We start from the raw sequence: 12,805 nt of genomic DNA on the forward strand, positions 1-12,805 counted from the left end.
TGCATCTTGTACCATATACAAGAGCATATGTGGATCCAGCAACTGCATCAGCAGCAGATAAAGTGGATCCTGTCAACAATAAACAGTCTACGTTTGTTTGCAGATTTGCGGATAAAACATAAAAGGATCGCTGCACAATTCAAAGAGTTTCAGCTGCAGCCATGTGATATCTATACCTGGCGAATGTCCAAATTGAATACAGTCTGCAACTCATTGGTCTGTGCCAGGCAGACTGTGGGTGGCCACAATATATAAAAAATAATGTCAGCAAGCAGTTCGCCTTTCACTTTTTTATTGAAATGTATCATACGAATCTCAAACCATATTTCCATTTTTACATAAGTACATGTTAGGTGAATACCAAAGAACAAAAAAATAACTTATCCCAAGCCTTTGAAAGTGGCAAAAATACCAACACATACTTACACAGGAGACTAAACAGCTTGTAAACACGTGTTAACCTGAGACTTCTTGTTCACAGTTTGTAGTCAAACAACCAATCAATCATTAAACAAATCAATCACAGCTGTTTTTTGTTTTTTTTAAATCCCAAGATATACAGTCGTACCACATCTAAATGCCTGCTTAATATACCAGCCGGGTCTGACTGCTGCCACCTGAAACACAACAGCACTTTGGAAACTCTGCATAGTAAAAACAAACTCTTGAGCAGTGACTAAATGTGCAGTCTTTACAATACAGCGTGACCATTTAATACACAAACAGAACCGATGAACTTTGTTACATTTTACAACTTATGGATCTGAGACTAAAGCAGGTGGTTTCAAAAGGACAATAAATAACCAAGAAATCTGTTCTGTGTTTAAAACTGGGCTTGTAAATACCAAATGTACCAAAACGATCCACAACCCCCATTGTTGTTTGTTAATCAGGTGCCACAGGTTGATGTGGCCTCGGCAGCAGTTGTTCAGTCACCAAATCAGTTTGTGTGTTATGTGGTGCTTAACAAACATGTCCATAACACATACAAACATGTTCAGTTACACTCGCTGTCTCTGGCTGACAGATGACTGGGTATGGAGGCTCGGCTGACACGAAGGCTACAGCAGCTTCACATGAGGTAGCAGCTTTACGTGAGGTAGATCACTTCAACATGCACAGGAACTGTGGCCTGTAAGTAAACAACTGGCCTGAAGCCATCAAGTTATTCCACAAAAAAACAAACAAAAACAACCCAAAACCACCCAAAACCTTCAGTGCCTTGGAAGAAGGACAGAATAGTGCTTAATTACCATCTGGATGTCAAAAGTTAATTGACCAGAGCAGCAATTTTTCACACTGATGTTATTTCTCAAGTTTTTAGTTAATAACAATTTTCATGTACTGAAAGCTTAGATATATTTATGTTACCTCACAAGTAAATTTTACAGTTATGCCATAGACACTTACAGATATCTGGACATTAACATAACAGATTAGAGTAAGAAAAAAAAGATCACAGTGCACAAAAGTGGAATAATATCTTCATAGAGAGGTGATCTGCACTTTTCCATTCAAAACAAAAGACGTACACTAAAGGCCTCTGAAATGTTGATGCAGAACAAATTTCCTCTTTTGAAAAAAAAAATATATTCAATTTGGAGAGCCTTGACATTTAGAGCACAAAGCATCTTTTCCAATAAACAAGAAGTTCTCCAAAAACAAGCAGCACAGTTCAAACCTGGAGAGAAGGGAAAAAAAGACTTTGTGTCTTCAAGTATCACTTTATTCATTTATAGAAAGCACCAGGTACACAAACTCTGGTCAAGGTTCAAAAAAGAGAGGCTGTACTTTTATATACTTGAATTTCAATCTTTTACCTTGGTGCACCTTTAGTTACTTTTGTCAGTTTTCCCGGAGCACTGATTAGGGAAAAGGCCTGAGGGGTCTCTCCTCGGCAGGCTGGGCAGAACATGTAAGTGTTGAGTGTTGTACAGCACAGTTCTGGCCCCTGAGAAAAAAATCTTTCATGTTAACTCTGATATAAAGTAGTCTAGTCTGAATAAGGTACAACTGTATATACCTCTCCTGAACCAGCTAACCTAATACATACCTGCTCTTGAGTTGGCCAGTCCCCCACGGCTGGGGTTGGCTGGTGTGCTGCGATAGAGAGATGCCAGGTCATTGGAAGTGTAGGAGCACAGGAGGTTTATCATGTTCCACTCATTGTCCAGACCTCCTCCTATAGCTGAAGATGTACTCTTCAAAGGACCAAAGTTCTCAGAAACTGCAGATGGGGTCGACCCTTGTGATGTGGTTCTCACATTCCTCCCCAAGACGTGCAGTCTGCTGGATCCATCCTCTGCTGGTCTTCTGAAGCCAGACTTCTCTCCTGTGTCAGCTTCCCTGTGTGCAGGTATCGCATACTTCAGTCTCTTGCTGGAAGGTTCACCAAAATCCATCTGGGGCAAGCTCCCAAACTGGCTTGACAGGCACATCCGGGCAGCATCCGAGTGCCAAATTACACCACTTCTCGCTGGGTTACTCCTCTCACCTGCCTCGACCCTGTCTGGGGGGCCTGGTCTATCCATCACATACTTGCTTCCTGTAGTGGATTTCCTCAAGAGCTCAGTATACCTGAAGGATTCCTGACTGGCATGTTTATCCATGTTAAGTCTATGACGTTGAGCTTCCTGGGCAACATCGTGTACGGGTGCAGGGGCAGTGCACTGTTTAGGACCATGAGGCGGGTTAACAGATGTATTTTCTTGTGGTTTTGCAGGTTGCAAAGGTGGGGCCTTGGTCCGACGAGGGTGGCGCCGATCAATCATTGGAAGTGGTTTGACATCTTTCCCATCAAGTGCAGGGGGACAACCTGTAAGACGTCTCAGTTTCAAACTGCCTTCACACACATTCTTTTTTGTACTGTCTGATTTGTCTTTGTGGTTAAGCTTTTTGTGCATCGTCAGAACCTCTGGGTACATAGTTTTATATGCACAAAATGAACAGGTATAGTAAATGATTGCATTTTTGGCCTCTGCATTTGCAGGAACGGAGGGAGACACTTTTAAGGACAGATTTAATGGGGCCTCAGATTTCTCGTCTTCCATCTCCTCCACCTTCGGGTCAACAGGTAAGGGACACTCCACGGCATCATCAGTCGAGGAGCAAGCAGACTTTGCAATTAATTTCTCATGCTCAGCATCTGTCTGGATGTGTGGTTTGCCAAGATTGCTATCTATGCTGTCAAATCTGTCCTCTGGTGTTCCACTGGTGCACGATCTTACGCCAGGAACCCAGAGTTTGGCTCTGTTTGGCTCTATATTTTCATTAGGAGAGGACAGTGAAGGCACAGGTCTGCTGGGAATGTCCACGTAAGGTAAGTCCTTGTGACGCCGATCCAAGTGATACTTCAGTGAAGTCTTCTGGGCCGCAGCATAGTCGCAGTAAGGACACTTAAACGGTTTTTCACCTTGAAACAAGCATTAATACTGATTAAAACACAAGCCATTGAAATAGACGTGCTGTATACAACTGTGATACTGGATCCAATCGAATAAATTAACCATTCAAGTTAAATGTGTTGAGTATACCTGTGTGAGTCCTCATATGAACTGTGAGGTAGTAGCTTGATCGGAATGATTTGCCACAGTAACTGCATTTTTTTGAGCTGCTTCTTGATCGATCAAAACCATCTTCACCTTTGAAAACAGACAAAAATGCATAAATAAATAAGGGAAAGGACACAATTAAATCACAAAATGAAAATGTAATTATTCCTCCCATCAACAGAGCATTTGTTAAAATGGTTACAAATTCCTAAATGAAAACCGAAACTGAGTATGAGTGAAGGGTGAGTTTGTCATGAGCAGCCAAATTTACCTGGACCCAGGTTTTCTGTCAACGCTGCTTCCTCAAAGCCCTCCTCGGAGCATTCCTCTGCATGCTCAAGTGAGCCCACTCTTGACATCCTCCCGTCAACAGAAGTTAGACTCTCCTCTCCACCTCTCTCACGCTTGTGGACCCTGGAGTGAAGAACCAACTGGTGGTAGGTCCTGAAGGTTCTCTGACATTCCTCACAGGTGGTTGGCCTTTCTTTGTCCTTATCTTTTTGCACTGGAGAGCTCTGCAGTGGTTCTGGGTTTTCCACCACAATCTGCTGCTGAGGCTGGAGCTCCCTGCCAAGGACCTCTTTCATAGCTTTGTCCCCTCGTCCCTCAGACCAAATATTATTTGAGTCCTCCTTATCAGAGCTGCACTCCTCATTGTCTGTGCTGGCTTCCTGGCCAACATCTTTAGCAGTATTTATACCAACTGCTATCTTGCCCTTTGTGGCCAGCTGCCAGGCCTGATATGTGCTGAAAGGATCTAACTGGGGAATCCATTTTGATGATCTCTCATGGTTCAGATTTGCTGGACTGTTTACTGTAAAGTGAGGTAAAAGTCCCAGACTGTTTAGAAACGTTTCCTTGGTGACAGGACATTCAGCACTGTCATCCATGTCCTCCTTGTCTTTATCTTTGCCAGGCTCCACCTCTCGATTGTGTACTTTGCTATGTTCAACTAAAGTGTCATGGTCAGGAAAGAAAAACCCACAAACCATGCACATTTTGAAAACTGTGACTACGGGCTCTGCTGTGGGCTCTTGGATGATGCCATTGACTGTGACTGGCGGCTCCAGGTCTTGCTGGATCTTACTCTTTGCTCCTGGTTTTAAATGCATCTTCATGTGATTCTTGAGGAACCACGACTCTCTAAACCGTCGTCCACATACATTGCAGCAGTAAGTAAAGTAGTCCTTGTGCTTCCTCATGTGGGTCTCCAGCTCACTGGCATCTTGTGAAACCTGACCACACACTATGCAGCTGTGAACCTCCTCTTTCTCTTTCACGGCTTCTCTTTTGGGGAGGCCGCTCGGTTTGGGTCGGGGTCTCTCTCCTGGGATCCTGAATTCTGCCTCAACACGAAGCACAGCTGGCTCAGAGAGAGTGGCAGAGTGCTGAGTCAGTACGTGGGGTCCCAGCTCATCCTGATGGGTAAAAGTCTGATCACAGAACATACAAGACAGTGGTATACTTCCACCAGCTTGCAACACAGCCGTTTCTGAGTAAGAGGGCAGCGGTGTCATTCTAGAACCAGGCCCTGGGATGCTTGCATTGTTATTAATAAGAATGTCTTGGGAAAGTCCATCTGGGCTCTCCACACAAGGCAGCAACGAGTGAGTTGGCATTGTGCTCTGCTGTTCACGCTGTCCAGATTATTAGGAACCTGTAAACAGCAGGAAAAGTGTCTTTAAGCATTAGTGAATATCAAAACAGGGTGATGTAGCTACTACGCAACCAATGATAAAATCAGTTTAAGATGCACCACACATGGAGGGAGTTGGCTTCCCTTGCACTGAAACAGGAAATGTTTCTTTCAGCAATCCACTGCACAGACACGTCATTTCCTTTGACCACTGATCAAAGATGTGCAACATATACGGACGGTAATGTGAGAAATCAACGTCAAAGAACGCGACATCTTATCAGCTTAATGGGATTAATATTAACATATGCACTCCTAATGTCTCACGTTTCAACATTTTTTTTTCTTAAATACAAAGATTAATTTGGAAACTGAAACACTGTTTCACTATGAGCGTATATGATGAGTCAATATTAAACAGTATACTGCAGGTGAATAAAATATATCCCAATACTGCCACATTAAACAATTAAAGTAACATTTAAGATTTTGTTTTCTCATTTTAAAGCCATCCTTGTTTCTTGATCACACCCAAAGTTCAGACTTAAAAATATTAAAAGGACTAGCACCAGTAACAAAACAAAAACCCTGTCAAAAAAATCAAGATATAACATAGACAAATTGTATATTTACAGTGGTACGCCCCATGGACATTTTGGTACTGTTACCTTGTGGCTTAGCTTGGCATTTTTAATGAGCAGCTTACAAAGAGAAGAACGTTGAAGAAATTCAAATCACACTCCTCAGTTTGATTAGCAGAGTGGAGTAACTGGACCAGCAAGTCCAAAGGTTGGCTGACAACAGCAAAACCCCAGCAGCACCTCAGTATCACTTTTTGTCTTTTAATTTAACCAAATCAATCATCATTAAATATCAACATGTTGCTACAAATGGCCAGGCTGGTTCATTCATTCATTCATTTTCCAGTGGATCCCCCTACTTTCTTCATTATAACTTAGTGTTTCTAATCTAACCTGTGGACGCTGGTACCCCCGTTTTTACTGTGTATTGTTTGGCTTGCTATGATTACTTTACCTGTACGTCTTAATCCAGGTGAGCTGGGACTTTAACGACCCAGTGGGATTTTTAAAAGCTCATGAACGCTTTGTGCGAGGCTGCCACCTTGATATTCACCTAAGCACAGCCTTAGTTAAAAGAATCAACGTTAGTTTAACGTTAGTGGAGATGCTCAGAAGGCTCAGTTAACTTAAGTTTAACTTGGTCAAAGTCAACTGCTATTTAACGGTTATTACATTTCTATGCGTGCATAACAGGCCGAGCATGGAAATCTGCGTCTTTCGTCTTCTGGCCGACACAAATCATCATCAGTCCAGTTAATGTCGCTGGCCCCAAACTCTTGACTGGTGGACGCTTCAAAACACACACACAAACTGATCCAGTATCAACTCACGTTTCGACGTTATTTTCTTGCGTGGCGCAAATCGACATTAACCACACCTTGAGCACTTAACGTGGTTGCTTATTGATCTGATTAACGCCACTTTCAAAGCTTCCCCTCGATGTAAGCAGCTGTGCTAACGTCGCCGAAGTTCAGCTGACTCCGAGCGGGGTCACTCGCATTCAAACCACACTCAAACCTTAGCAAACTAACGCTAATGTCGATTTAGACTCCGCCGGAGAAACTCAACAAACAATACCTACCTACCTACCCAGAATTTCCGGATTAATTATGACTCGGATACTACGAGCGACTGAGTTGTGTGTGTGCTGCCGTGAGTGGCTTCTTCATTTCACGACGCGTCGCTGGCGGACAGCTCACATAAGTCAATTGTGTGAGTGTGGATCATATTTGTTGTACTTGGAGAGGAGAGTCCCTGCCTGCGTGCAGCTGTTCAGCTCCGAGGCGCGCTCACCCGACGACTCTCAAAGGGAAGATGGAGCGCGTGCACGGCAACCCCCCCCAAGTCACGTGGTCACGAATAACAGAAAAAAAGGGGATTAGTACTTACACACACACATGCACGTACACTTCCACGCGTCCCATTAAAAACGTGCACTGAATAAGTTTATCTGTGAGGCGTTTAAGGTCACTTCTACTTACCGGTTTCTTGAACGCGTATGACAGCGTTGGGTTTTTTTCATCACTGTCATGTGGGATTGATTTGGGTTTTAATGTACCCAGGTTAAAAATCCCGTGGGTCCACACAGTGTAGCCAAATATTAAGTTTTGTTTTTACTTCACTATGTTGAGTTCACTGACTTCGGGATATCCTGTTGATAACGCGCGTGAAACTTCTCTAACGTGTGTACGCCTAACGTACGTGTTCGTGGGCTGATTAAAGAGTCTCAGGATAACATAACAGCACCGTTTGATTCGTAATGCTGCATCGGACCTACTTGAAGTTGTTGCCCTTCTTTTTCACGCCTTCACGTTATGCATCAGCCACCATGTGGAGATGGGGGAGGGGTGCCTCAAACTTTTCACAGTTACATGGCTTTTTTTTTTTTTTTTTTTTTTTTGCACAAGCAGGTTGGTTTTGGTTGAGACATGAGGAATTTCAGTTTCTTCCTATTTCACGACAACATAAAACGTTGGCAGTCTCATATCCAGTTCTGTTTTGCAGTCGCATTTAAACTTACTTCTGATAATTTCATATACTCCCTATGTGCGTGTGTGTGTGATGATCTCAGCTGGATGGGGTGAGGGGGGTGTCTCTTGTGAAAGAAACTGTCTCTCAAAACTGCTAAACATTATAATAATGGTAATGATAATACTAACATATTATGACAGGGACAATATAAGGTCACGGCTGGTTTTCAAAATACCCTATAAGAACAATACAGTGTAGATAAAGACCCTGTCCTACAGTAGCCACCCACTGGCTAAATAACACAGTTTAACAGCCCCTCCTCCACACTTCAGCTCTTCCACAGAGACACTGGGCTTTCGTGGTAGCTTAAAGCCATACATCATACACCACCAGTGAAGTACACTTGTACACTTATGTGCACTGTATTGAGACACATTCACACACCCTCCTGCTGAATGGCAGCAAAAACAAACAATGAAAAAGAGTAACCACCTCGGTATCAGTAACCACTCCCAGCTAAGGAGCAGTGAACAACTGGAAAACACCCTTTGCCAAAACTGTGCCTCTCACATTAGCCCGGGTTGTTGCCTTATCCTCCCTTTTGTACATTCCATTGGACTCTGTTGTTGCCTATAAATTGAAAGTTGTTTTGAAGTCCCTGATGTCACCAAACAGGTCCAACCAAAGCAAAGTCCTTCATGTCAGGAAAACACAAGAAGGTTTGGCAAGGAAACCTCATTAAAATTATGGAGACGTGATCGTGGTTATTATGTACATTCCAGACACAAATAAAGACATCATGTGCCTGACACATGTTAGACACAGGAGCTAACATTGTACATTTACTAACAACATTTTTAATGTTTACTTTGTCTTATCAGATCTTGTCAAACATGTTCTCCAAGTATGTATGGTGCAAATGAAGGCCTCCCGTGTGTGTTCTGCATTAGTAAGACTCAATCACTCACATGTGCTGCGCTAAATTAAAACACTTTTGTGCACCCTGCAATACTGTGATTCAATTTTTGGGATTCTTGCTTCACCCCGAGATCCTGTTACACAAACAAGTCAAGTATGTTAATCAAAGGCACCACATGTGACACATTTGGGCCTCCCGCTCATTTCCCATTGTTCTGTGACCACAAAGGCTCTGTGAAAGGCTATCAATCTGGAGAAGCAGTATGATGCCTCAGGACGATGAAATAGCCAAGAGATGTTGGAGCCTATAATGCAAATGCGCTCTGTGCCGAAGTGGAAGCACTCATATTTTAAGCTTAAGTAAAAGCAGCAAGGGAAAGATATTAATAGAGAAACATACATATTTGGTCAGAACGGTCCTTTTATGTTTATAAAATCTTAATCTGTAAGTGTAGTGGAGTTAAAAACTACCTCAGAATTGCACTTCAGTACATTTACTTCTTTTTCAGCAGTGTCTATGTGGAGGTGGTGGTAGCTTGTGTTTAACCAGACAGACATTTGTTTTTTATCGCACGTTATTCAGCAGTTATTTAATTAGCATCCCCACTCTACAGTGGCAATGACAGTAACAAGTGGGCAAACACTGTTTACTTTTAACTGATTTAATTAGCTTATTGTCTTATTGTTTGACTTAATATTAATGCAGTTTCTCCTCGAAAATCCTGCAAACTCACTGTCTCAGATTGTTCCAAAGGAGGCATACATACATGTGTGCACTCAGCAAATTCTAATTAATGATAAAATAGCGTCTTTGAAATGCTCGGATGAATAATTATGCGTTCAGCAGACAGACACCCTGATAGGAACTGGATCAGCGAATGGGGGAAAGGCTGTGGTTGGCTTCCTTTTTGTCTTGACGTGTCAGGAGCAGCTGACTGCATTGTTCTCCTGCAGATTCACAGCCTGGCTTCTTTCATAATCCTGGTGTCGCTCCCGAAAGACACTGATAATATATAATCTCCTTTCTCACACCAAGCCAGTAATGTTTATTCGCAGCAACCAGCTGTTGTGTCGTTGATCATCAGAGAAATTGTAGGAGTCAGCAGAAGCCTTTCTTTTCAGAGTCCTGCACGTTTGAAATGGTTTTGCTTTCTTCCTGAGGACAAACTGTGAGAATGGGGAGTCTCTCTGTTGCATTAGCAGCACCTTTGTCTGTAAACCTTTTTGACTTTCACACTTTTCTATGTGACCCGATAAACAAAGTGGGCAGCCACGCTTGTCCCGACAGTAAAGGTAAATACCACACAATAAAAATAAAGCGAAAATGATAGAAAAATAACCAAATGAGAAAATAAGCATACAAATTAGGCACTTATCCATTATAATTTTAATAAATGTAGGGAGGCTGGTCAGTGTGTTCTCTGGTCAATAATCTCTCCAGTTTACTCAAGTCTAGTGGTGCTTGGGTCAAATGGTATCACTGAAACAGTCTGCTTCTCTTATCGGTACAGTGAATCTCCTGACCTTAACCTCACTGACTCTACAGTCCCAGGACATAACACAATAAATATCTCATATTTGAAATTGGCAGATTAGGAGAACAGAGACTCAGTTTTGACAGGTTTGCACAGTACATACATCTAAAAATAAAAAAGGTATATTTTTGAGTCTAAACAGTCGTTTAATTAAAGCACAGAGAGTTATAGACCTCATCATGCCAATGCTGAAGATTTGTTTCCATTATTCTGAGGTTAACCTATAAGTACATGTGTTCTGGATTCATGACAGAGCCATTATAAACCACATTCATCAACACTAATTTTATTTTTTGAAATCCATTTGACTCATATTTACGTTGTCATACCGTTTCTGTAGCGGTACAGTACATCTTGTCACGGGTGCCGCACATTCTTTACATTTCTAACTTAAATCTTTCCACTGTAATTTGCGGCATTTCAGTTTACTTGCAACAAAACTTTAAGGAAGCCGACCAAATATGCATGCTTTTAGTTTGCTTTAAACATCTTAAACAGAGATGACAATATTGTCTTATTGTCGGCTGAGGAGAAAACATGATCACATCACTGATTTGAATATAAAGCAAATGTCTGAATATCACATAATGAAAATGTTTCCCTATTTTTGAATGGACATTAAAATAGCCCGAGTCATTCATAGGATTTCTGGTGTCAGGTTACGACCTCTTTTGTCCCTGCAGCAGGATGTAACGTTAGCCAACAAACTGGCCCTAAAAATCATCTGAGAGCATCAGAATACCTGCCTAACACAAAAGCACACACATGTGGAGCCTGCAGGACCTGCTGATCTACCCTTACTTAAAGCGAACAAAACTGTCCCGTAGAGATCAGATCACTGCTAATAATTTGTTATCAGACCAGAGTTAGTCTTCTCACTGCTCCCCTGAGTGGTTTTGTCCGAATGTTTCCCCACAGAACGGACCTGTTACTGGCGAGCAGTGCTGTGATGCACATTAGTGCTGACAGCAGGCGTCCTGTCAGGCCTCCCTGCCCACTGTTCCCCTTGTTCCACCCCCTCTGAGCTCAGTGCATTCACACAGTCACATGCATTGTCCTTGGGTGAACCGCCGCAACATGGTGGTCAAACAGCACAGTGCTCTGTCTTTTTGCATTGCTAAATTCATATCTATAACTATAACTGTTTTTTTTTTTTTTAAAGTAAGTCGTCTGTGATTCTGCAGAAAGAACTGAGCAGCCCTCATGAAAGCCTTTCCTTTTAAATCTCCCACTTCTGGCATTCTGCACACAGGGACACGCAGCTCTTTTCTTTGCCATGATGCCCAAATGCATAATAGACTGAGAGAATTTCTTAATAAAATCATAAAAATGTGAAGGCAGAGGAAGGGAACTGCTGGTGAGCTTCGGTTTTTATTTTAAGACAGTGCTAACAGTGTTTCACATGATTTAATGTTTGGTAATGAGCATGAGCTCTTTGCACATACCAGCAATCCTGTTGGCCAAAACCTCACACTGCATCTTAATCTGAAACAGTCCTCAGGGGAAAGGACAGACAATGGACCGCATGTCTTATGCGGTGTACCTCACGTTCTCTCCTTCAGTGCCACGGCAATTACTTTGATGCACAATTTAAACTGATCACACCTATTATGGAGGGTAATGCAGGAGGAGTGTGTCTCATTGATAACAAAGGAGCAGTGTGAGTTATGCCTTCAGGGGCTGCGACTCATCACTTAATGCTGGGTGAATGGTGGGTCTGAGACATTACTATCTAAAACGCATCCTTCCAAAGACTTCACACTCTGCTATCCATCATAGAAAGTACATCATAAAAGGTAAAAGAAGATTTGAGGGGTTCCTTTACCTCGAATAATCAATTCCTTAGATCATGTTTTACATCTTTTATCTCTAAGGTGTCTTAGGGACTCTAAAAAAAAGTAGAAATTAGCATTCAGTAGTGACGTCCAGCAGTCACCTGGCTGTCAGTCACTGTTACAAATGATGGCCTGTGCAGCAGTCAGGTTTCTTTTCTCTCCCCCCTACTCTGTCTGTCTGTCACTTCTCTGCCAGCGATACAGATAAATACAAAGAGGAGTGAGCCTTACGATATTTGCATCTACACCCAACATAGCAAGGACTGATGTGCCGCATCTGCATTACAGCTCAGGAGTTTAGTGCTTTAACTTGTGCTCATTTAAAGGATTTTAAAGGATTAAAGGAATGTTGGGCTCTCTGTATTTACAATTTAATTAAAGAGTTTGGTCCAGACCTGCTCAAATTGGAAAGTGTCATGAGATAAATTTTGTTGTGAATTGGTGCTATATAAATAAACTGAATCGAATTGAATTGAATTTGGATGTCGCTGAGGCAAGAATGTTATGAACATTCGGACTGTGACTGAATTTATTTGAGTATGTAATTTCTTACTGTTGTTACCTATAATTGGACCTGCACTGCACTGCACTTATACACACCCACATGATTCTGCACAACTACTTTTTACACTTTTAGTCAAATGCTAACCTGCATTTTGCTGTCTGAATATCTGTACTCTCTGCATTGAACCCAATATTTATAAATATTTACTTTTTGTCACACATTTCCAGTCATTCTTGACAGCAGCATCGTAGTTTGCACTGATGAAGAAGAACC

At 42.1% G+C, this 12,805-nt stretch overlaps 1 protein-coding gene across 10 annotated transcripts; it reads right to left on the reverse strand.

Annotated features, from left to right (window-relative positions):
- Positions 1 to 275: 275 nt before the first annotated feature.
- On the reverse strand, positions 276 to 7,647 carry znf217 (zinc finger protein 217). 10 transcript variants are annotated; one of them, XM_046397183.1, is made up of 6 exons: positions 7,546 to 7,647; positions 3,823 to 5,208; positions 3,534 to 3,641; positions 2,054 to 3,412; positions 1,821 to 1,951; positions 276 to 1,681 (listed from the first exon to the last, which is right to left on the reverse strand). In XM_046397183.1, the coding sequence occupies exons 2-5, from the start codon at positions 5,168 to 5,170 to the stop codon at positions 1,833 to 1,835; spliced, it is 2,934 nt and encodes a 977-aa protein (XP_046253139.1). In that variant the 5' UTR covers positions 5,171 to 5,208; positions 7,546 to 7,647; the 3' UTR covers positions 276 to 1,681; positions 1,821 to 1,832. The 10 variants fall into 10 exon arrangements, with proteins under 10 accessions (XP_046253139.1, XP_046253135.1, XP_046253138.1 ...); XM_046397179.1 differs by lacking the exon at positions 7,546 to 7,647 and adding an exon at positions 7,250 to 7,449; XM_046397182.1 differs by lacking the exon at positions 7,546 to 7,647 and adding an exon at positions 7,027 to 7,105.
- Between the last annotated feature and the right edge of the window lie 5,158 nt (positions 7,648 to 12,805).

The sequence above is a fragment of the Scatophagus argus genome, chromosome 8 (assembly GCF_020382885.2).
Source record: "Scatophagus argus isolate fScaArg1 chromosome 8, fScaArg1.pri, whole genome shotgun sequence".
Lineage (NCBI taxonomy): Eukaryota > Metazoa > Chordata > Actinopteri > Scatophagidae > Scatophagus > Scatophagus argus.